Source organism: Armigeres subalbatus, chromosome 2, assembly GCF_024139115.2.
Source record: "Armigeres subalbatus isolate Guangzhou_Male chromosome 2, GZ_Asu_2, whole genome shotgun sequence".
NCBI lineage: Eukaryota > Metazoa > Arthropoda > Insecta > Diptera > Culicidae > Armigeres > Armigeres subalbatus.
This window is the reverse complement of record NC_085140.1, coordinates 90,696,596-90,718,503: the sequence shown is the minus strand read 5'-3', so window position 1 is coordinate 90,718,503 and position 21,908 is coordinate 90,696,596. Positions and strand designations below refer to the sequence as shown.

Sequence of the window (21,908 nt, the reverse complement as noted above, 5' to 3'; positions counted from 1 at the left end):
CATCACGGGTAAAAATCTTTGTCGAACAAATTTTGTTCATTTCTAGATCCTGCAGAAATTCTTGGAATTCAGTCAACGCTGAATGAGAGAAAACAGACTTGAAACATAAACCAAGACGATCATCGCTGGGGAACTTTTATCTCCCAAATGAGAGCATTGCTGGTAATGTAAATGTTATTTTGTGCATCCCTTTGAGAATGAAATTGCTAGATGCTTTGGAAGTCAGTTTTGTTAATAATCTCCAAATAAATGATGTAACATCATTTCTTGATCAGACAACATTTCTTTTAAAATCACCACTTTGGGGAGGTAATCCATTAGCAGGCCGGCTGGTTGAACTAAGAAGGTGCTCCAGCTTTTTCACGTTAGGTACTCTTTGTAGCACACGACTGGTGGTAATGAGGCCTAGTTACTGAATTTCCTGTACTTCCTTCATGCATACCTTGAGAAATCCCTTCTTTGAAAAAAAAAAAACTCTTCGCAAATTAATACGAACATTTCGCCGAAAATTCCTTAGGATATTTTTTTTGGAAATTTTGCCGGATTCTTCCTCGGAACATGCTCCAAGAAATTTGTTCACGAAAACCTCACTGCATTGCTTAACCCGTATCGGCCTGAGTGAATCAAATTGCTGCCATTTCGTCATTTTATGTCGTATTGGCCAGGTTTTACTATCGTTCTGCTCGAACGGATCCCAGAATTCAGAATGAATGTTAGGACTTGTGATGTGGTCCTCCTATACAGAATTATTCCGGAAAGATCACTGGGTCAGATGCAGTAAATTTGACCACAACTTCCTTTTTTTGTGATATAAGTCCAACAAATTGTCGCTTTTTCCGTCCCTATTCATACCATTTCAGTAGATTTATATATAGGGATTATACTGCCGCTAACCGCAAGTCGAGCACATCTGTATATGGGGCTCCATATACAGGTGTGCTCGACTTGCGGTTAGCGGCAGTATATCAGAACCAAAAATCATGTCGATGATTTCCCCGGTCCCTTTAATCTTCATACGTTTGGGCACTTTACATCTCGATAACCTCCCTATCTCGAAGTGTTCTAAAAAGTACCTATTTTGTTCTGGATTGACTCTTCTCATGTCGATATGTTTTAATTTTTAGGTTACTAGACCATCTTTGGACAAAAACAAACGCATCAACAACAAGAAATGACATTTTTTTTTGTCGTTCTTCATAGAAACAAGATTTTTTGTATTTAGTACCCTTTTAAATTTCCTTTCCATTCCTCGATCTGTCCCTATCTATCTTCCTTCAATATCGAGATGTGGAGAGGCGACTGTAGAAAAATGGGTATCAATCTTCAGCATTTCAACAATTCAAATTATGACATCCGGATATGACCCTGGAGATATTGGCCACCCTGAGGACAGTCCCGAGGCTTTTGAGGAAGCCTCCGGAAGCATAAAAATCGCCCATTTTCAAAATATTACCTACTATGGCAATATGGGAGTCAAACTTCAGTGTTTTGCGAGACAAGTGGAATTATAGCATCCGGATATGATTCTGGGGACACTGTCCATTCTTAGGCCAGTTCCGAAGCCCTTGATGAAGCTTCCGAAAACATCAAAATCAACCATTTTCAAAATACTACAATCCATAGCAGTAGGGGAAGATGGGGAGACTTGATCACCCCCTGTTTTATCGATAACTAAAGTAGTTTTGTTCTAGCGTATTTTTTAGTATAGATCCTCTAGACAAATGACCTTTATGTGGTGAGTTATTTTTTGGATTGACAGCCTTATTTATTCTGCAGGGCGGTTTGAATGTTTTGACCTCCCTGAAAAGTTTTTTTATTGACCACGCAAAATTTTAACAACTTTTCATAGCAATGACCAAATGCTTTCGTTTTTTCACAGTACAAAGCCATAAATAATATTATTATTATTATTAAATATGCTTAATGTTCTGTACTGATGAAAATGTTAACATTCCATCAAAGTTTTAGGATATTTGGATTTGAAGTTATTGCCTCAATATGGGGACACTTCAAGACAAAATTTTCAAAACGACTTATCCGCTTTTGTAAACAAAGATTCAAACGACGATTTGACGAATCTGATTGCCCTCCCACGCAAACCAACACTATCAACAGGTAGCGGAAACCTTCACCTACCTATTGATGGTTCTGGTTTGCGTGGCAGAGCTATCAGATTCGCCAAATCGTCGTTTGAATTTCTGTTTACAAAAGCAGATAAGTCGTTTTGAAAATTTTGTCTTGACTTGATCCCCCATTAGGAGCCCATACAAAAATTTGGCGAAAAAATTCAAAAAAATATAAATCTGTTCTCAGGTTTCTATTTTTTTGTAGATTTGACAGAGATTTGATGAATGGTTGACAGGGAAAATTATTTATTGCGTAGATATCATAGAAAAGGGATCAAGTCTCCCCAAATTTTAAAAATGCATGTGCTATTGAATTCAATAACAAAAATCGATAATGTATACGCGCAGCGTTGCGTTGCGTTGCGTTGTAACGGAGTATTTCGTAGATTGCATACTGATAGTTGTCATGTATATTCTTTACCTTTCTTACCCCAATTGCTTATGGATTTCCATTTGGGATTCAATGGAAATCCAATTGGGGTCCAAAATGATAAAACATGAAAGCTATCATTGCCGGCCACACCCATCTTCTCCGTTACTAGGAAAGGGAAGGAAATGATGATATGACATCTACTTAACGAGAGGCCAGCGACTCACCGACGCCCTCATAGATGTCAAGGAATTGGATGGTGGGTAGGGTATGTGGTTTAGGAGTATCATTATAAGCAAATGATAGAAAATTTGTGGAAATACGTTGGGAGTGACTTTGCTAAGAAATTTATGTCACTCCATTATCCTTGCCGATGATTTTCCTCGGATGGGGCGAAGGTATTAGCCTTGCCCTGGCTAATAGCCTAGGTTTAAGCGCCTTTGCTCGCTCTCTGAAACGAAAAAGAGCAAAAGAAATTAAATTCTTCCCCTGATATGATAATGATTTTGATCAACAAATGAATTCTAAGTGGATGAATAAATGATCAAACGGCTGCAAACATCATCATCATCATTAGCTGGTCATGGGTCAGCTTTCTCGCAAGGGCAGCTGTTGTATAATAGGTAATACGTCTGTGTTCTTAATGGAATCACACTATCCATTGCTCCGGTTATTTCCATAAACCTGTCTGAATCACATCACTGTCTTGAAAATTGATATACCTAAAAGGCACTGGTTTTCGCGTATGAAGTCATCTTATGCTTTTAATAATAAACGAGATCCAAATAGGTAAAAAGATTAGATAAATTGTTTGCAAACCTATGCCGAATTGCCGTCAAAGTAAACTATGAAATTCCCTTCAAACGCGTCACTCCCAGACATTACAAAATTAAAAGCAACGAAATAGGCATTTTATGAAGAAGATACAGTAATGCTTTAAACTAAAAAATCTACCAAAATCTGTCCTGATTAAACTGGAAATCATCCATGATGCAGATCTTTTAAGTCAACCCATTGCACCACTCTGAGTGCGCTGGACCCACGTTAAATGTCATGATTTGCATTTAAAAATTATCAAATAAGACATAATGGTTTGATCTCACCAATCTTCCAGAAGAAACCTTTTGGCTCCATATAACCTTTGTGTAGAGGTGGCAGGATGCATATTCTTGCACGTGTCGTTCGTAATTCTGCTAAATAAGCTGGCACCAGGTTTGAATTCCTACAATAACGTCACCAATGACAATCCTTTGGATAGTTCAGCAGTATTCCAGTTCCAGCAGCTTGCAGGCACTTGCTAGAGCAAAGTTAGGACACCGCTCGCCGTAATAATTCCGTTTTTAGTCGATCGCAGCTACATCGAGAAAACCGCCTGGACGGTATCGGCAACATTCCAGCCAAGAAGAATGCAAAGGCAGTCACTTTTTTGAAGAACTATCAAAAGGAAAGCTTCGCGATAGTTAGATGGTTGGTATCGCACCCTATTTGCCGGAGTATCTGGATCAAATCACTATAGTCACCCTTGTCACAATAAAACACACAGGCTAGTGTCCAAATATATTCGCGGTACATTTTCCTAGAAAAAAAATTAAACTTTTTTCTGAATGTTCAAAGGAAAAAAAACAACGAGCACCGAAAATTGACATCTTTATAAAATCGATAATGTATACGCGCAGCAATTCGAAAATTCCGCGTATTTTGAAGGAAAAATATTGAAAAAATCTGAGAGCACCTTTCTAATTTTATCAAAGCAAGTTCTTGGAGAGTGATCAATTTCCCCCGAATATTTTAAAAGTCGATTTTTAACAGCACTCCAAAAAATCGATTGTGTATCAATAACAACAATAATTGAAGGACTGTTATACATCAGCAAAGTTAAAATAAATTCTATGTTTCTGAGAGTCTGTGTGGAAATTGCGTATGTTTATTTATTTTTGACTGTAATACATCGGAAATCAGAAAAGGGGATCAAGTCTCCCCAGTCTCCCCTACCTATCAAGCAGTAATATCAAGCATCTACATTTTGCAAGACAAGTGAAATTGTGATATCCAAATATTATTCTGGGGATACTGGCCACACTAGGACATTCCGAAATGGATATCAAACTAGCCTCAGCGTGAAAATGGCAGATTTAAATGTTTCAAAAAGCTCCCCTAAGGGCTCCGGAACTGATATCAGAGTGGCTTATATCTCTCTTTGGAAGGGTAGCACAATAACATTTCTATAAAGAATTAGAAATTTTAAATAAAAAATAGGAAAGAAATAAAGAAATCAGGGTGTGATCAATAAATAAATATAGAATTTCCACAAATAATCATAAACAATTGAGAATTTTACACAAAACAAAATATATTAGAACATTTGAAAGCAAAAATTGCAATTATAACAAAAGAATTTCCCATGAAGAAATAAAAATGTTCTATGGAAAAAATACAAAATTTCCAGAAATAAATCAATAATAGCAACAAACAAATGCAAAATTTTCCATAGAATAATTTTTAAACATCACAAAATAGTCAATGAAAAGTAATTTAAAAATAGGAAAATTTCCATTGAAAATACAAAAAAAGCAATAATACTTATAAAATTTTCAAAAAAGGTGTCATCTGTGAAACAATGTTCAGTTTTATTGCTTTTTTTATATTTCTTAAAATTTTCATATTTTTCATTGCTCCTTATTGTTTTTTTCGTGAAAAGTTTTATTTTTTTGTGAAAAAAAAAATTATTTTGTGGAAAATTTTGTATTGTTTATTGCCAATACTGATTTATTTATGGAAATTTTGTTTGTTTTTCCATGGAACATTTTGATTACTTTATGGAAATTTTTCTTTTATAATTGCAATTTTGCTTTTAAAAGTGCTAATTTGGTTTTCTTTTGCGGAAAACTAATTAAGGTACACTGGGGGAAGTGGAAAAAGGGGGTAAGTGTAAAAATCGACTCGAAAAATTGGAATTGTAGGGGAAACTGGGGTAATATGCACCCCCGGGGCAAAACGACCCTTTGGCGTTTTTGAGGACATTTTCGGCAGTTTTTCGAGAGTAGTCACAACGGTACATGTAGTTCTGAGCTCGAACTATAAATCCAGCAGTAAATATTCTTGAAAGTATGTCTGAAACACCGCCAAAAATGCCAAAAGGTCGTTTTGCCCCGGGGGTGCATTTTACCCCAGCTTACCCTACATACTTTACAGTTTTTACCACATCATAGCATCATGCAATGTTATACTTTGATGCTCACACTAATACTATGTTGAAATTTGTATAACACGGTTAACGCTTGAACTGTAATTTTAGATTTCGCGAAAAATTGATATTTGCATTCATAAAATTAATTCTTATTTGCACCAATTGTTCTTTTTTCAAGTGAATTTATATCACAGGTGACCATTACAATACAATTAAACTAATCCCATTCAATTGGTAGTGGTTTGTACCAAGAAAGCAAATAATTCAAAGATTTTACACTTACCCCAGGTATCAAACACTGCGGGGGAAGTGGATAATGTTCTAATTACCAGTGTTGTGCTGAATCATTATCAGACGATAATGATTGCAATTTTCATGTCAAAACTTTTCACGTGAAAATAGTAGGCGAGTTGTCGCTGGCGAAAACATCTCAAATTTTTCACTCAGACGATAATAAACACAGAATTTTCATTCAAACATTAATCTTTACTAATATCAGCTAATTGTCAACAGTCCCGTTATATCTTCTATTTGGCGTTATGGTTTCATGGTAGTAAGGAAAAAGTGTTCAAAATGTAACGGTAAGTGCTTCAAATCAAGATATGATTTTCAAACGATTCTTAATCGCTGGCGAGTTTTTATCACTTGATAATTTAAAAGTAAGATCGCGGGTGAGTTTGATCAACCTCGATTTTTTGAAAATTTGATTTTTCCCAACCCTGCTAATTACGCAATTTTTTTCTTCCTTCCAGGGTTTATTTCGATAGCTGTGAATCTTAATATGTTCCTTCTTTGTTATCATGGTGATTCCAGTGGTGATTGGACTCATATAAATGAGAAAATGCCTGATTAGTCCACCTATCGGTACTGATGTCTTTCACATGTTTTCCATATGAAAAAAATATATAAGAAAGTTAAAAATAGCACTGATAGGTAAATATATTGTATAATTCACATTAATTTTTGTTCCTAACAAGTTTCGCCGTTGAATGCAATTTTTTGCGAACAAATCGGTTAAGGACAAGTACTTAAGAATAGCTGATAATTTTGTACGTGCTTTGCGAACACACATACATACAAATACGCACATACAGACATCATCTCAATTCGTTAAACTAAGGTGATTAGTTTATAACCCTGTAAATCCCATTTTTCCTTTAAAATGTTCATCTTTGGGGCGAACATATAGACTTTACGTACACTTAGTGTCCGAGAAGGCAAAACCAGCCCTCCCCTAGATATTACGAGAATTCCTTGAGGATCTATTCCGTTAAGGTAATGAAATTATTCCACAAAAGATACTCAGAGTAATTATCGTATTGATTTTAGTTATATGTAACTACTCATCACTATTGAAGGTCAAGGCAACATGGGTTTTCCACTTACCCCATCCCACTAGGGAAAGTGGAAAAACAACTCCTAATTTTAAAATCTATTTCCATAAATTTCAAGCGACCAAAATGGTATGAATTACCGCACAGTTGGTGCAAAATTGACTGTTTTTGATAGCCCATTTCGATTGAACGGATTTAAATCATTTAAACTGGTTTTACACTAATTCAAACATCCACTATCGATTTTTTCTTTTCCACTTCCCCCAGTGTACCTTATTTGAGGTAAATTTATATTTATTTATTGCTTATACTCTGATTCCTTTATTGGCAGTCTCCTGATTTTTCATGGAAAATTTATCTTATTTTTTAGGGAGAGTTTTTTATTTTAGTCATTTAAATAAAGTAAAAATTTCACTTGTATTTCATAATGCTGATGTTTGACACCCACATTGCCATAGTTCGTGGTATTTCGAAAATGATCCAGTTTGTTGATTCTTGAGGCTCCCCTAAAGCCGGGCTTCGAAACTGACCTCAGCGTGTCCAATATCCCCAGAATCATATTCGGATGTCAGAGTACCACTTGTCTAGCGAAATGCTGAAGTTTGATACCGAAAATGGTCGATTTTGATGACCGAAGGCCTGGCCAACGTACCCAGGATCATATCCGAATGTCATGATTCAACTCTTGTAAAATGCTTAAGTTTGATACTTATATTGCCTTCGTTGGTAATTTGTTCTACATTGCGCGGCCGGTAATAAAGTTAATCAGTTCAGTGCGTGTTTTTTCGGAGTAGCTATCGAGCAAACGTTGTGCAGTGTGTGTTTTAGTCGTCGCGAAGTAGTTAAGTTTTCGAATAAGTCTTCTGGAAAATACGTAAGACACGCGTTGCTTTTCCGTTTTTGTATCATCATGGCGTCGTTCAAATGAAATAATTAGTTGCTGCCAAGGCATTTTCCAATATATTTCCTTCCCAACTAACATATTATTCCTTCCCAGTGCACTCATGGAGATGTAGATGATTCCTCGGTCTCTTGTAGCAATGAGTGTCGAACTAATTTTCCTATTTTTTTGTTAAATATCTTGGCTGTGCATATGCACAGCATATGTTTCGAAATGGACAAATTGATATGAAATTTGCGAAAAAGAATCCACGTGTCTTGGAGGGACTCGAACCCTCAACCTCCTACTCTCTAGATAGGCGTGATAACCCCTACACAACAAGACCTATTAAAGGTCACGTACGGTACGGCCGAGTTGCCGAATAACATGCAATGAATTAATTTTCCTACCCTTATCCTAACTGACTGTGAGGACGTGGCCGGTATCGTTATTGGTCTTGAGCTTTCTAGTCCCGAGAAAACTATTCAATTGGTGAGCTGTGCATTATTTGTTGTTTCTCGGCTAATCACGACTAGCAACTACGATGGGTACAGTCAATCAAGCTAAGAATATTGCCTTAGTTGGTAATATTTGAAAAAAAAGCCAATTTTCATGCTTTTCGGAGACTTTCTCAAGGGCCTCGGAACTGACCCAATATGTCATAATTAAACTTGTCTTGCAAAATTCTGAAGTTCGACACCCATATTGACATGTTGTTGATGATATTTTGAAAATGGCCGATTTTGATGCCTCCGGAGGCTTCCTAAATGATCTCGGAACTGACCTCAGGGTGAATGTCTTCAGAATCATATTCGGATGTAATAAAACTAGGCCAATTTGACATAAAATGACGAAATGGCAGCAATTTGAATTTGTTTCCTCCGCTCAGTCCGATACAGGCTAAGAAATTCTTCCGGGAATTCCTTAAAAAATCATCAAAAATCTCATAGTTTCACAAATTTCCACATAAGTTTCTCCAGGTATTCCATCGGAAGTTTGTCCAGTAATACCAATGGAAAACGTTTTGGAAATTCCGTTAAAAAAATTCTTTTGAAAGCTCTTTTGGTATTTTCATTGAGTATTTATTTAGGAATGCCTACTGGAATTTTATGTGGAATTCTTCCAACAACTATTTAAGGAATTTCCAAGAGAAATTGTTCCATTACTCCTCGTGGAATTCCGTCTTAATTTTCAACAGGAATTTCTTCAGAGCTTTTTCTAGGAATTCCTTTAGAACATTCTTTAGAATTTTTTCTTTCAATATTTACCCAGGAATATTTTGGAAATTCCTTTATGGATTCCTCCGTACATTCCTTCGGATTTTTTTTTGGCAACTCTTCCGAAAATTCCTCTATAAATTCTTTAAAAATTCTAACGGGAATCTCTTCAGAATCTTTTTAGAGATCCTTCGGAAATTACATTTTAAAATCCTTATATCGAAAATTACATTTTAAAATCCTTATAGGATTTTTGGATGAATGGGAAATCCTGCCAGAATCTTTTTCGGAAATTTCTATAAATTTCTATCGTAAACTATCCCATGCTCTAATCAATTTACAAAATAATTCTTCCAACGAAATTTCCCTAATAATTCTTGCACGAATTTCAGAAATAATTCATTAACCCTCTTACACCAAAATTTTCGTATACGCTCAAAATAATTATTTTGCTTTCTAAAATTGATCTGAACACGTTTTTAAAAATAGATTTAAATTTTTAAATTTTTGAATTTTTGGAAGAAATTACTAGATTTCTCCATGTATTCCTTCCGCCACTACTTCAGAATCTCCTTCAAACATTTCTTCAAGAACTCCTACATGAATTCCTGAAAGGAATTCTTCCTGGAACTCTCCCTGTGATATCTCCAAGAATTCCTTTAAAAGTTCATCCAAGAATTACTTTGAACGAGCTCAACTACGCCCAGGGCAAAATTCAGCCGGAAGGGGGCCCCGGGGCCGACAGTTTGTGGGGGTCCCAAAATGTACAAAAAAGGTTGGTTTTGGTACATAAGATTTGTGGTACACACTCCTGCAAACTACTATCAGATGTGGTTTATTTGGTTCAGACGTTACGGTTGCATCTAGTGTTACCACCTCACCCAAATCGTGCACTATATTTTGAAGAGCTTGCTTAAGTCGCGGCTGAATTGCTATACGCCTGCCTTGTCGGATGTTGTCTGCCAAACGAATAATTGTCTGAAAATGTTAACAAGTATGTTTTATTATTTATAACTAAAATCAAGACCAAAATGATATACCTTTGTAATGCTCAGATTTAAATCTGCTTTCATTTGTATTATTTCTTGATGTGAATTTACGTCAGATGTAGTCGGAGTCTTATTTCCTGCTGTAATACGGGTTCCTTTCTCACGAATGTTGGGAAGCTCTACAACATTTCCCGGTCGCTTTTTGAATTATTTCCCCCGCTATTTGCTCCTTGGAAACTTCAGAAATATTCAATATTGGTCCGCTTTGAACACACATATGGTCGGGGTTCAGCCAAACCGCACCAAGCGGCTTTTCGACTGACTTGTGATATTTTGTTCGTTCAAGGACAACGGAAATTGTTTCATATCAATTAAAGCATACATTTGCAGTAGGATATCCTCAGTTATGGGGTTGAGGGATATCCAATACGATTTGCTATCAATTAAATCTGATAAACGAAAGTTGAGCAGAAAAATCAGTAATTTTCGTTGGCGCTTGGTGTGCTTTGGCTGAACCTCGACCATATCTTCTTCCTGGAGACAGTTTCCATGGTAACAAGTGGACGGTGCAGGGTTGCTGGTTTTTTTTTTTTTAATAGACACATATGAAATATACAGTCACACGGCAATTTGCTATTGGTTTCAACAGTATAACTTATCATATGAAAAATATTTTGACGTAGAACTACGTCTGTCTTTTCTATATTGGGGTACACTTTACGATTGCAAAAAATCGAAAAACGTCACGAAAATATGATAGACTTTGATCGTTAATATCTCAGCCGTTTCTCAATGGATTTAAAGTTTTCTTGGACCATTCGATCAAGGAAAAGTCAACGCTTTATTCCTGATGTACACTGAAGTCATTTTTTATGCGGTGTTTTTTACACGAATCACTTTTAGAGTGATTTTTTCACTCGAATTTCGGGATTTTCGCGATTTATTCCGACATTTTCGAATTTACGCGGTTTTTTACGTTGTTTTAATTTACGCGGCACATATCCTCCGCGCAAAAACCAACTCTAGTGTGTAACAATATTTATGTATGGTAATATTTACTATTGAAAACTTGCTAACAGTTTAGCAATCGGTTTCGATGAATAAGCTTCTTCATCCATACCACTACATTTCAACTGGAACTCGGCCTGCTTTTCAACTTAGTAATCTATTAGCATTTCCTTAGTTAATAATTGAAAACTTTCTATGTCCGCCATTGCATTAGTATGTATTTTATGGGGCAAATCCAATGGATACACTATGCCCAGGGTGTTTCCCACCCGAAAACATCACAGATCGGGTCGAGAATCGATCTCGCCATCTCCGGATTCTGCGCCTTTGTTCGTAAGGCAATCTGGAGATCTCAAGTCAGTATAGACGTCAAATTAATGCAACTTACAGGGCTTTTGGTTGGTGCAGTTCGTTTCTGCTAATTTACACTTTTTCTCTCGAAAGCTTGGGGGTGTTTGACGGCATCTTCCCGCTTACGTCTATTGATGCCAGTAGAAGGGCTCGGAAACTTCTTCGCTGCTGCAGTGGATGCGTTCTGGTAAACTTTCTTCGGCTCGTTTTTGCTGATTCCTAGGTATCTGACGGAGTAAACGCAAAGTCTGACGCAACTCACGTCTACTCTGACTTCCTCCATAGGATGACCACCAAACGCCGTTGACAGCCCAGCTTTGAAGATGGGCTTTTTGTAATGAGCCACCGGGGGTTTAGACTGACTTAGTGGCGGGAGCTAAGTCTCTGTTCCAGTTTGCATCGGTGACTATCAGCCAGGGCTGTGCTGAATCATACTCATATGATAATTTTTAAAATTATCATTTGATAACTTTTCAGGTGTGTAAAGTAGGCGAATTTTCATCGGCGATAACTTTTCAAAGCTTGCAATCTATCTTCTATCTATCTATCTATCTTATAGATATATATATATAGATATATAGATATTATATATATATATATATATATATATATATATATATATATATATATATATATATATATATATATATATATATATATATATATAGCTTGGGGGTGTATATATATATTAGAGTGGGGCGTCATGGTCATTTTTTCAAATCAATGGTTTTTCGAAACCACTCTGGGTCCTGAACAACTGTGCAGAATTTGGGACCGATTGGTTGGTTCCTCGCTTTCCGCATCGCGTTTGAAGTTTGTATGAAAATTAGTATGGGAGAACGTATGTTTTTGCATTTCTACTACTAAAGGTTTCAGTTCATCGTAAACCAAGTGGCACATTGCGTTAAAGTATAACCCAAAAGATGCCGAAAAACTTTGCTGAAGAAGGCACGTTGCTGGAACGTCCACGAAAAAAGTTATAACGCTCCGAAGATTGAGTGTTCAAACCATATGCAAAAAATCGTTTATTCTGCCAGCACTGCCGTACTACGTAGACCAATAATTTAACTGAGTGTTATTTCAAAATAATTGATCTTATAGGGCTTTAGAGCTAATGGGAGCTATCCGGAATCATTTCACAAAGAAAAAAATCCGACAAGAAGGAAGATGGGTTTTGTCCTTCGATAACCATAGGTCGTCCGGTAGTGCTGGCAGAAACATTGATTTCTTGCATATAGTTTGAACAAACAATTTTCGAAACATAATAACATTTTTTGTAGACCTTCCAGCTATGTACCTTCTTCGGCAAAGTCTTTCGGCATCTTCCAGACTATATGCTAACGTATTGAGTCACGTGATTGATGATAAAATGAAGCCGCTAATAGCAAAAATGTAAAAAAGTTCGTTTTCTCATACTAATCTCCATGTAAATTTAAAACGCGATGCGGCATGCGAGGTCGCAACCAATCGAGCCCATATTTTGCACAGTTGATTAGGGTCCCAAAATGATTCAGAAAAACCTTGATCTCACTTGATCGGACGAAGTTTGCGTTTTTCCATACAACTGCGCCCCACTCTAATATATATATATAAAACTCAATGTTTGTATGTTTGTATGTATGTCCCAGCATTACTTCTGAACCCATTTACCGATTTTAACCAAATTTGGAACACACATTCATTAGCTTTAGGAGACAACGATAGGAGGGTTAGGGATGCTCTTTGGAAAAGGGGGAGGGTGTGGGAGAAGGATATTGCTTAGTTATTGATCAATTCAGTGTACCTTTTGAACCCCTTGACCGATTTCAACCAAATTTGGATCACACATTCATTATCCTAAAGAGACGACGATATGGGAGTTAGGGATGCTCTTTGGAAAAGGGGGAGGGTGTGAGGGGAGGGGTATTGCTTAGTTATTGGTCAACTAAGTATATCTTCTGAACCCTTTGCCCAATTTAAACCAAATTTGAACCACACATTCTTTATCTTTAGGAGACGACGATAGTGTGGTTAGGGATGCTCTTTGAAAAAGTGAGAGGGTGGAGGGGAGGGGTATTGCTTAGATATCGATCAACTCAATGTAACTTCTGAACCCATTGGTCGTTTTCAACCAAATTTGGAACACACATTCTTCATGCTAAGGAGACTACGATAGTGTGGTTAGGAATGCTTTTTGAAAAAGGGAGGGTATGGAGGAAGGGTATTGTTTAGCAATCGATCAACTCAATGTAAGTCTTGAACCCAATGACCGATTTGAACCAAATTTGTATCAAATATTGTCTGTCCTAAGGAAACAATTTTAGTGGATGTGGGTAGGTCGTTTTAAAAGGGGGAGGGTGTGAGAGAGGGTTATTGTTTAGTTATCGATCAATTCAGCATAATTTTTGAACCGATGTCTACCAAATTTGGAACCCATATTATCTGTTTAAGGAAGATCTATCAGGAGTGTCATAGCTGAATGAGAGAGAGGGTATATTTATTAAACGAAAAGTTTAGTATACCATTTTACCGCATGGGTCAATTCAAACCAAATTTGTAAACACGTATTCTCTGCCCAAAACTATTATAGAGGCTGGGAAAAACTATTGGAATGCGGGAGGTTATTGGGGTTGGGTATTGTTTAGAAAACGACTTAATTTAAAATCCCTCTTCTTTAGATCTCTGTGATAACATTTCCCCAAAAATGACTTCAACGAAAATGATATTTCCCAAAAATGATTCTTACCGATACACATATCCCAGAATATGACATTTCCTTGAAAATGACATATCCCTGTATGAAGCAGGCCATTTACATAACACTATTTGGCCTAAGGTCATTCAACATGACATTGGGACAATTATGAAAAGCATAAGAAAAATCTTTCATAGAAAGTATGCATTAGCTGGGTATAAAGCAATGGTAATTGATACCCCTCAATTGGAATCATGGTTCGCCCAGTGAAAAGCAATGATTAATGTGTTTCCTTCTGGATGGCGGGTGGAATTGCTTCTTTAAAAGTAGGCATTTGCCCGGAATAAGGCAATGGTGAGTGTGATCCCTTCTTTAAAAATAGGCGTTTGCCCGGAATAAAGCATCGGTGGATGTTTTTCCTTCTTTAGCAATTGACGTTTGCCCGGAATAAGGCTATTCAAACCAACGATCCCTTTTTCAAGATAAGTCAATGCTTCCAAAAGCCTTCTTTTAATCAAATGATGAAGTATCAATAAGTTAACACAATTACTCTGTTGACCAATTGGTTTTACCTTTTCTGATTGTGATAAAAAACTGAAAACCAAACTGGCAATTCCGAGCAAAGCCGGGTACATAAAGCTAGTCGATTGATAATAAACACAAAATAATCGTTTTAATGTAATCCTAAATAATACTAATTGAACATCAACAATGGAGCTCAATCGAGTGTTTGGCATTGTGTTTTGGTATTATGTAGGAAAATAAGTTCAAAGGTAGCATTTACCAATGCTTCTAATCGCAATACAACCATTGAACCATTTTTACTCTCTACCGAGTTTTTATCAATTGATAATTTGGATATGTGATCGCTTGCGAGTGTTTTTTATCCTCGATTTTTTAAAAAGTTTGTTTTTATCATCCTTTTTAAATATTGGTCTTAACCAAATTTATATACATCGCCAGGGTTCGGAGCACAGGATAAACAACGAAAACAGATTCACCCTGGCCTTGATAAACGCTTGCTTTGGTCTCATCGAACAGAAACGTCGGAAAACCTGTATATTACATACAGCTAAGTAGCTCAACGTCACATTTTCGTTCAACCCGATTGGGCTGCTCCTTTGAGTTTTTTTTTATAAAAAATTCCGAATTAGGGAAAAAATAGCGTTTAGTTTTTATACCTCCTTCAATTTTTTTTAAAATAAATTAGAATAGAATTTTGGGTTAAAAATATCACCTGAAATGGTAAAAAAAAGTCAAATTTTCGCAGATGGAATATTTTAATCAACACAGACCCTTGAACTAGAAGTCAAAAACTATGACCTAATGGCGTAACATCCGAGATGCACTTTGTATAATGGTTGCCTTTAAACATAGCGTGACCCGTGGAAGCGTGAGTATCCAGCTTTCCACGCTAGCCATAATGGCGGCTGCTATAAAGAAATCTGTCAGTAACTGCTTCCGACGCTGACTTACGCTGATACGCTGACCTGCTTCCGACGCGTGTAGTAGCTTAGTAACTATTTCGCATTGTTTATTTATTCTTTCGAAAATTGTTACGAAACGTAAAATCTGGAAAAATAAATTCGAACAAGCATTTCTGATTTAGAAACTATTTTTAGATATGATTAACATGTTCATTATTTCTTTATTTTAGATTGACACAATAGCTTTGCACAATTCGGCTGGAATGTCCTACTATCTGCACAAAGAAAACTTATACCTACGCACTGGTACTCTTTCCAAAGTTGCAATTCCCGTTCCTATCATTATGCGAATCATATTGGAAGTAATTGCTGATATTGTAGAAGTTATTGTTATAGGGGGAATGACGGCTTTGGCAGGTTTTGTTCTATTATTGGCAGGGGGGTTTTTTATGTCTGACTATGCTCAAATTTGGCCTAAACATTCTTTGCATATCAAAGAACATTGTGGCCAAATTTCATAAAATTTGGTCGACAAAAACCCCCCCTGCCAAAAATAGAACAAAATCTGCCAAAGCCGTCTTTCCCTAGTATAATTTGGTTGTCATAATTATTGCTAACGGCCGACGGATGCGATGACTTCAGAAATTATAGATTTTTTGATTAGGCGTTTGTGTTGGACGATGGCATTTGTAGCGGACATGAACGATGACATCTTCTGGTCCTATATCTCAGTTAAATGTAAAGTGAAGAGCGGGTTTAGTCGTCAATTTCTTTACTCATCGCTGTGCCAAATCATAATTTCCTTTACCAAATTCACATCTGGTGCTCTAAGCTAAGCTAAGCTAAGGTCGGTGGCTTTTCGAGATTCCAAAATATGATGACTATTGAGTTCTCCAGATGAATAAAAGTGTGCGTGGTTCCGCAGTACTCCTGTCGATGTATGCTGTCTTCTCCTAGAAGTATTCGTGATATTTTTGCTGTAATTAGATTACAACCCACTTTTATTTTATATATCCTACACGGTGACTTTAGTGTGCGTGAAACTGCGCGTGGAGAACTCAATAAGTTAGAAGAAAAACGCTATTATTAAAAATAATGTAAAACACCTACGAATCGTTTGCAAATCTATTTATCTGACGCACTACACAACTTATTCATACTTAGATACAATAATGTGCGCTAGAATGTAACATATATGGATAGTAAAACCTTATTCAATTTGTTACTTGAAAAAACTCCTGAGAGTCTTTCAACCACGTTGATTAGCAAGAAACATATTGTATGGGTTACGAGCGCTATTGATTTTGAACAATCACTGGTACTTCTACCTTCTACTCTCCATTCCAATCTTTGGATGAGTTTTATTACACGATTTTGAATACTACCAAGGAGTTAACACGGATAACAGAGCCGCACAAAGGCTCTATGACGTATTTCGATTTTATTTGAGAACTCAACTTGGGCTTCTCCGAGACTGACTTTCAGAGATAGAAACTTGCAACAATTTCAACCCGTTAGCAACGGAGACGCTTGGTGAGTAAATTAGCCGAAAATATACAGCTGGGTGTAAATGTCCGTGTTATTTAAACCAGAACACCTCGAAAATACTCAAATACTACTGAAACCAATCTGTGATCGATGACCATTGTGATGTTCCTTTAGTATATTTGTGTATTAGGATTATTTATGCAGATTGGATTGGTAATTGTGTTTTAATCATCTTACATTTAAGCTTAACATTGTTTGTTTCTGCCAGACAGCGGAAAAGTTATCTGGGAATATTACGTCAACCTAAAATAAACAAAGATTTAATTATTATTCTTATAAAAAATAGCTTCTTATTTAGAAATGCTTGTTACGAAATTGTTCTTCGAGATTTTTTCGTTTCGTAACCATTTGCGTAAGAATAAATAAACAGTGTATAATGGTTGCTAAGCTACTACAAGCGTCCCAAGCAGCTCAGCGTCGGAAGCAGTTGCTGTCATATTGCTTTATAGCAGCCGCCATTATGGCTAGCGTGGAAAGCTCGATTGGAACTTGTGAGGACCAGAGGTATGTTAGGCGCTCCTTCCCAGATGTCGTCTTAACATTTCATAGCCCGGTGACATATAATGCTGGAAATAAATAATATTGTAAGAACATATTTATTAGACCTCTTCATATTTTCGTAAAGTATCAAAAAATTCAACCGGTGAGCCCAGAATCACATCCTTATGTTAAAATAAGCCTCCTGTCAAAATTTCAGCTAATTCGGATGAAATTTCAAAGTGGCTCAAGTCGATTTAGTGTTTTTGGGCTATTTTCAATTTTGTAAAAAATCTAACAAGAGATATAAACGCCGAAAACCATCGCAACAACCTCTATACGGAAGCTTTTGGTGTGCTCTACAAGTCTTGTGAACATTGCGATTCGTTCCGTTCACGTTTTGACCATGTTAAAGTGATTATCGAGCTTTTAAGTGCATAAAAACACTGTTTCCTCTAAAAGTCGTTGTTCTACAAAATTCTTGAATTCATTACAAATCATTGGTAAGTTATTATATTATTATTACTATGTTTTCAATGGACATTTTAGTAATATAATTGCCAATGTGCGATTTACCGTTAAATTCCTAAAAATCATAAGTTAAATATTTGCTATAAATTTGCATCGTTTATATTTCTTCAAACAAGTTGTTCGAACAAAAAGCTTGGATTTCACTTGTTACTACAATGCACTCAATGGTAAAATCATACAGACATAGTGTGAAATAAATCAAATTTGGAAGTCGTTTGTTATAAGCATCATATATCATATGATTTAATTTATGTTTTGTTTGAATAACTTCACTTGTCATAAGACGAGTTTGTACAATCCCATTGAATTCCACCACTTAATTGTATCTTGACAGATACGTATTTCGACCTCAACAGTAAGGCCGTCTTCAGTGTCTCGTACTTGACTCGTACTCGTACTTGAAGTCGAGTCAAGTACGAGACAAGTCGCTTCTTTTTGCTCAACGCTAAAAAATCACAGGAATGAAAAAAAAAAACAAATTTCCTCTGATCGTTTTGCTTTTCTCGGGATAAACATTGGAGCTATGAGATAAAATACAGGAGCAGCAACCCTGCCTAGTTCTTGAAAAATTTGAAAAATTCAACCAGTGTACAACATTTATTGAGAATTTGAAAGCTTTCCTGAGATGATTCTTAGTGGATCATGTGCGGAAAGAAATTGTACATTAATTTAGAAAAGACATGTAACTTTTAGAATGAATTCCATCAAGATACTTCGTTATTACTCTTGAAACAACTATTCAAATAATAATTGGTGCAGTTTTACAAACATTCTGAAAAAAAAAAATTCAAAAGCATATAATGTCAGAAACCAAGAAATTCAGAGACAACCAAAACAGTTCATTATTTTCCTATTTTTTGTTTTAACTTCAGTGTCTCAGAAACCTTCTACATATGATTGTCTCAGAAGCCTATATTTTTGGAAAGAAACATCTGGTTTCCTTGATCCTGTTTTTTATATTTTGTCACGAGACATAGTTTGTGGTCGACTGTCACCACAGAGTCCTACAACGAATTTATTCGCAATAGGTATGCTGTTTGTTAAATGCATGTAAATGAATATAGGTATATTCCCCAACCAAATTCGATTGTCCAATGAACGGAATGTCACGATGTCCTTGCACAAACAAGTTAGCTAATAATCGCCTACCATTTTGTTTCTCCCAACAGTCCAACCCGGGTGCCAACCCGCACAACATCTCCAACTGTCAAGGACTAAGTTCTGGCGGTGCCGAGGGTGAAGAGGATCTCTGGCGGGGTCACAGCATAGCGGCTCTGCGAAGACGGGCCTCGGAGCTGAACCAAACGATGCCCTCGTACTTGCACGCGCATAACTACGACCACCACAATTCGGTGTATTGACTGCCGTTATTCAAATGAACCTTCGACGACAAGGTGGGACCGTGGAGAAAAAAAAATGTATAAATTAGAAGTGTAAAGTTGGAATACCCATTGCACGTTCCAAAAAAATGATACGTACAGCGAACAGCAACAAAACAGACCTTTGCCGTTATCAGTATTACGCAAGTGGAACATGAAGTTTAGTTAAATTATACACAACATTATGCATTGTTCAGTTCCTTTATAACTCGAAATGAAGAAGACCGCTATGAGAAACTAAGTATACGACGAAAGAAGAAAGCCCAGTGAAACAATTAGGGTAAGACGGTATAATGCGCCCCACCTGGCCAAAACGCCCCCCTTTGATTTCTAGAAAACTATAACTAACTAAGGGTCAAATTCAGTTGGTACCTATAAATATTTGTAAAACCATCATCCTATGTGAATATGGGAAAAAAAAATTTTGTATTACTTAATGAAAATATTTGCAAAATACAAAAAGTCACAGTTTTGATGTAACTTTTAATGTTTGTTTGCTGAACATTCTGGAGCGACTCTGGCATACTGTCCGCAAAACTTGCACTGGAACACTCAGTTGGGCAACAAAATTACTTTTCTCAGTGGTTAATATGATATAAAATTGCTTCCATCTTCAAAAATGTAACGATTTTCGAAAACATGTTTCACTGGCCAAAACGCCCCAGTGTAGGCAGGACGATATGCCCTTACCAACTGGACACAAGCGCAGCGAGCCTGCAGCAGTTGCTTCCAAATTGTATGAAAAATATTGCAATGTAATTCATACCTGCTTGGATGGACCTATATTGGTTTTTTCATGTCAAGCGCATAAGGATTTGTAGCCTTTTTATTATGGGATTGATAAAATATCAATGAAGGGCTATTAAATGATTTTGGTTGAGGTGGGGCGTATTGGCCAGGCACTTTTTAAATTTCATTTTTTCACGACTTTTCAAAAAAGCTTTATTACGTGTTATCTGTAATATTTTTATGTGTCTACTCACGGGCAATGCATTTGTGACTTCCTGCACTACCAAATAACACAAAGTTTGCATAAATTGCGTTGAAAAGTAAAAAGTTATCAAGGAGTTGCCTTAGGGGGCATATTATACCGTCTTACCCTAAAAATTGTATACGATTAGTCAAGAACTGTAGAAGAGAAAAAATAGGACTAGTTTGTTTTATAATTTAAAGAAAAGTTACTGTGTTTTGTTTTGGAACACAAATCTACCAATTTATAAATTCAATCTACTAATGTGAGAACCTATACGAAAGAAAACATGTATACGATTGCGTTTTTCAGCAAGCAAAACAAAAAAAAGTCTCAAGCAACAAGAAAAAAAAACACAAAATGATAATAAACTCGGTAAGCAGTAATTCTATACTATTTGTCACTAAAAGTCTATTTAAGAATACAAAATGTGGAAGTAAAAATGGATAAGTGAATTTCAAGAGAAAATCAGTTTAACGAAAAAAAAATCTGAAATTGAACAAAGCACTAAAGCGCGGTTTTGTATACGTGTAAATAAATTAGAAAACGCTGCTCTAGGATAAAACAGTTACTATAGGAAGGGACAACAGTGTAATGTAATTTTTTTCTCAATTGTTTTAGTTTCCTGTTCGTTACTTAGCAATAGCATTATGCAATACACGCAAGTAATTTATTTTTGTACAAAACAAAACAAACATGAAAACAATGAAAAACCGGTATTCTTTCAGAGCTCATTTTGTACAGTAAGAAAATGTCGATGCGGAGTGGACCCGCTACACTACTGGTTGGTTGATTCGGCATCGATTGCGATAGGTAAGCAAAACCATAAAATGCATTCTAAGGACGTAAATCCTAATCCAATAAGCTAAAGTGGAATAAATTGCAACCAATGTATACGATATGGAGAAACATTTTAAAACCTATAAGATAAAAAACTAAGAACAGATGTATGTTAGTAAAATATTTCATTATCGATATCGAATAAAATGGATAAAATGAAACAAAATGTGTATGTGTTTAACACTGAGTATGTTCTTTCTCGTCTGATGAATGTGTAACGTCATCTTAAACATATTCGCCAGTCTATCGAATACATCGGTTTCTGTTTTAAGTAAGCATGATCATTATGACCGTACAATTCATAGTTGCTACTCCGTGATTGACTGGAACTGGCGAAATTTCACAGAGAATCAAATGAATGGTGCTGGGGTTTAGCAATCCATTCTCAATGTGAACGTTTCGGAAGCTCATGAGCGATTCCAAGCAACAGCATCAAAATTTAAGAAAATTTTTAATTCATGATTTTCTATTGAGTTGAAACTTTGCACAGTTTTTCAATTTCATCTAAATCGTCATTTTTCGATATCAAATCTTCATATTGAGTCACGACTAACTTTTCAAAAGGGTGTATGTGAAAATGGTTCAAAAATATTTAAAAAG

At 36.2% G+C, this 21,908-nt stretch overlaps 1 protein-coding gene across 4 annotated transcripts in view; it reads left to right on the top strand.

Annotated features, from left to right (window-relative positions):
- The window catches only part of LOC134209880 (homeobox protein orthopedia), a 181,724-nt gene extending 160,250 nt beyond the window's left edge, over positions 1-21,474 (top strand). For all 4 annotated transcript variants that reach the window (XM_062685901.1, XM_062685902.1, XM_062685903.1 and 1 more), the window contains one exon: positions 19,289-21,474. In XM_062685901.1, coding sequence (XP_062541885.1) covers positions 19,289-19,480 — 192 coding nt within the window. In that variant the 3' untranslated portion in view covers positions 19,481-21,474. The remainder of the gene's footprint in view (positions 1-19,288) is intronic.
- Positions 21,475-21,908: the final 434 nt, after the last annotated feature.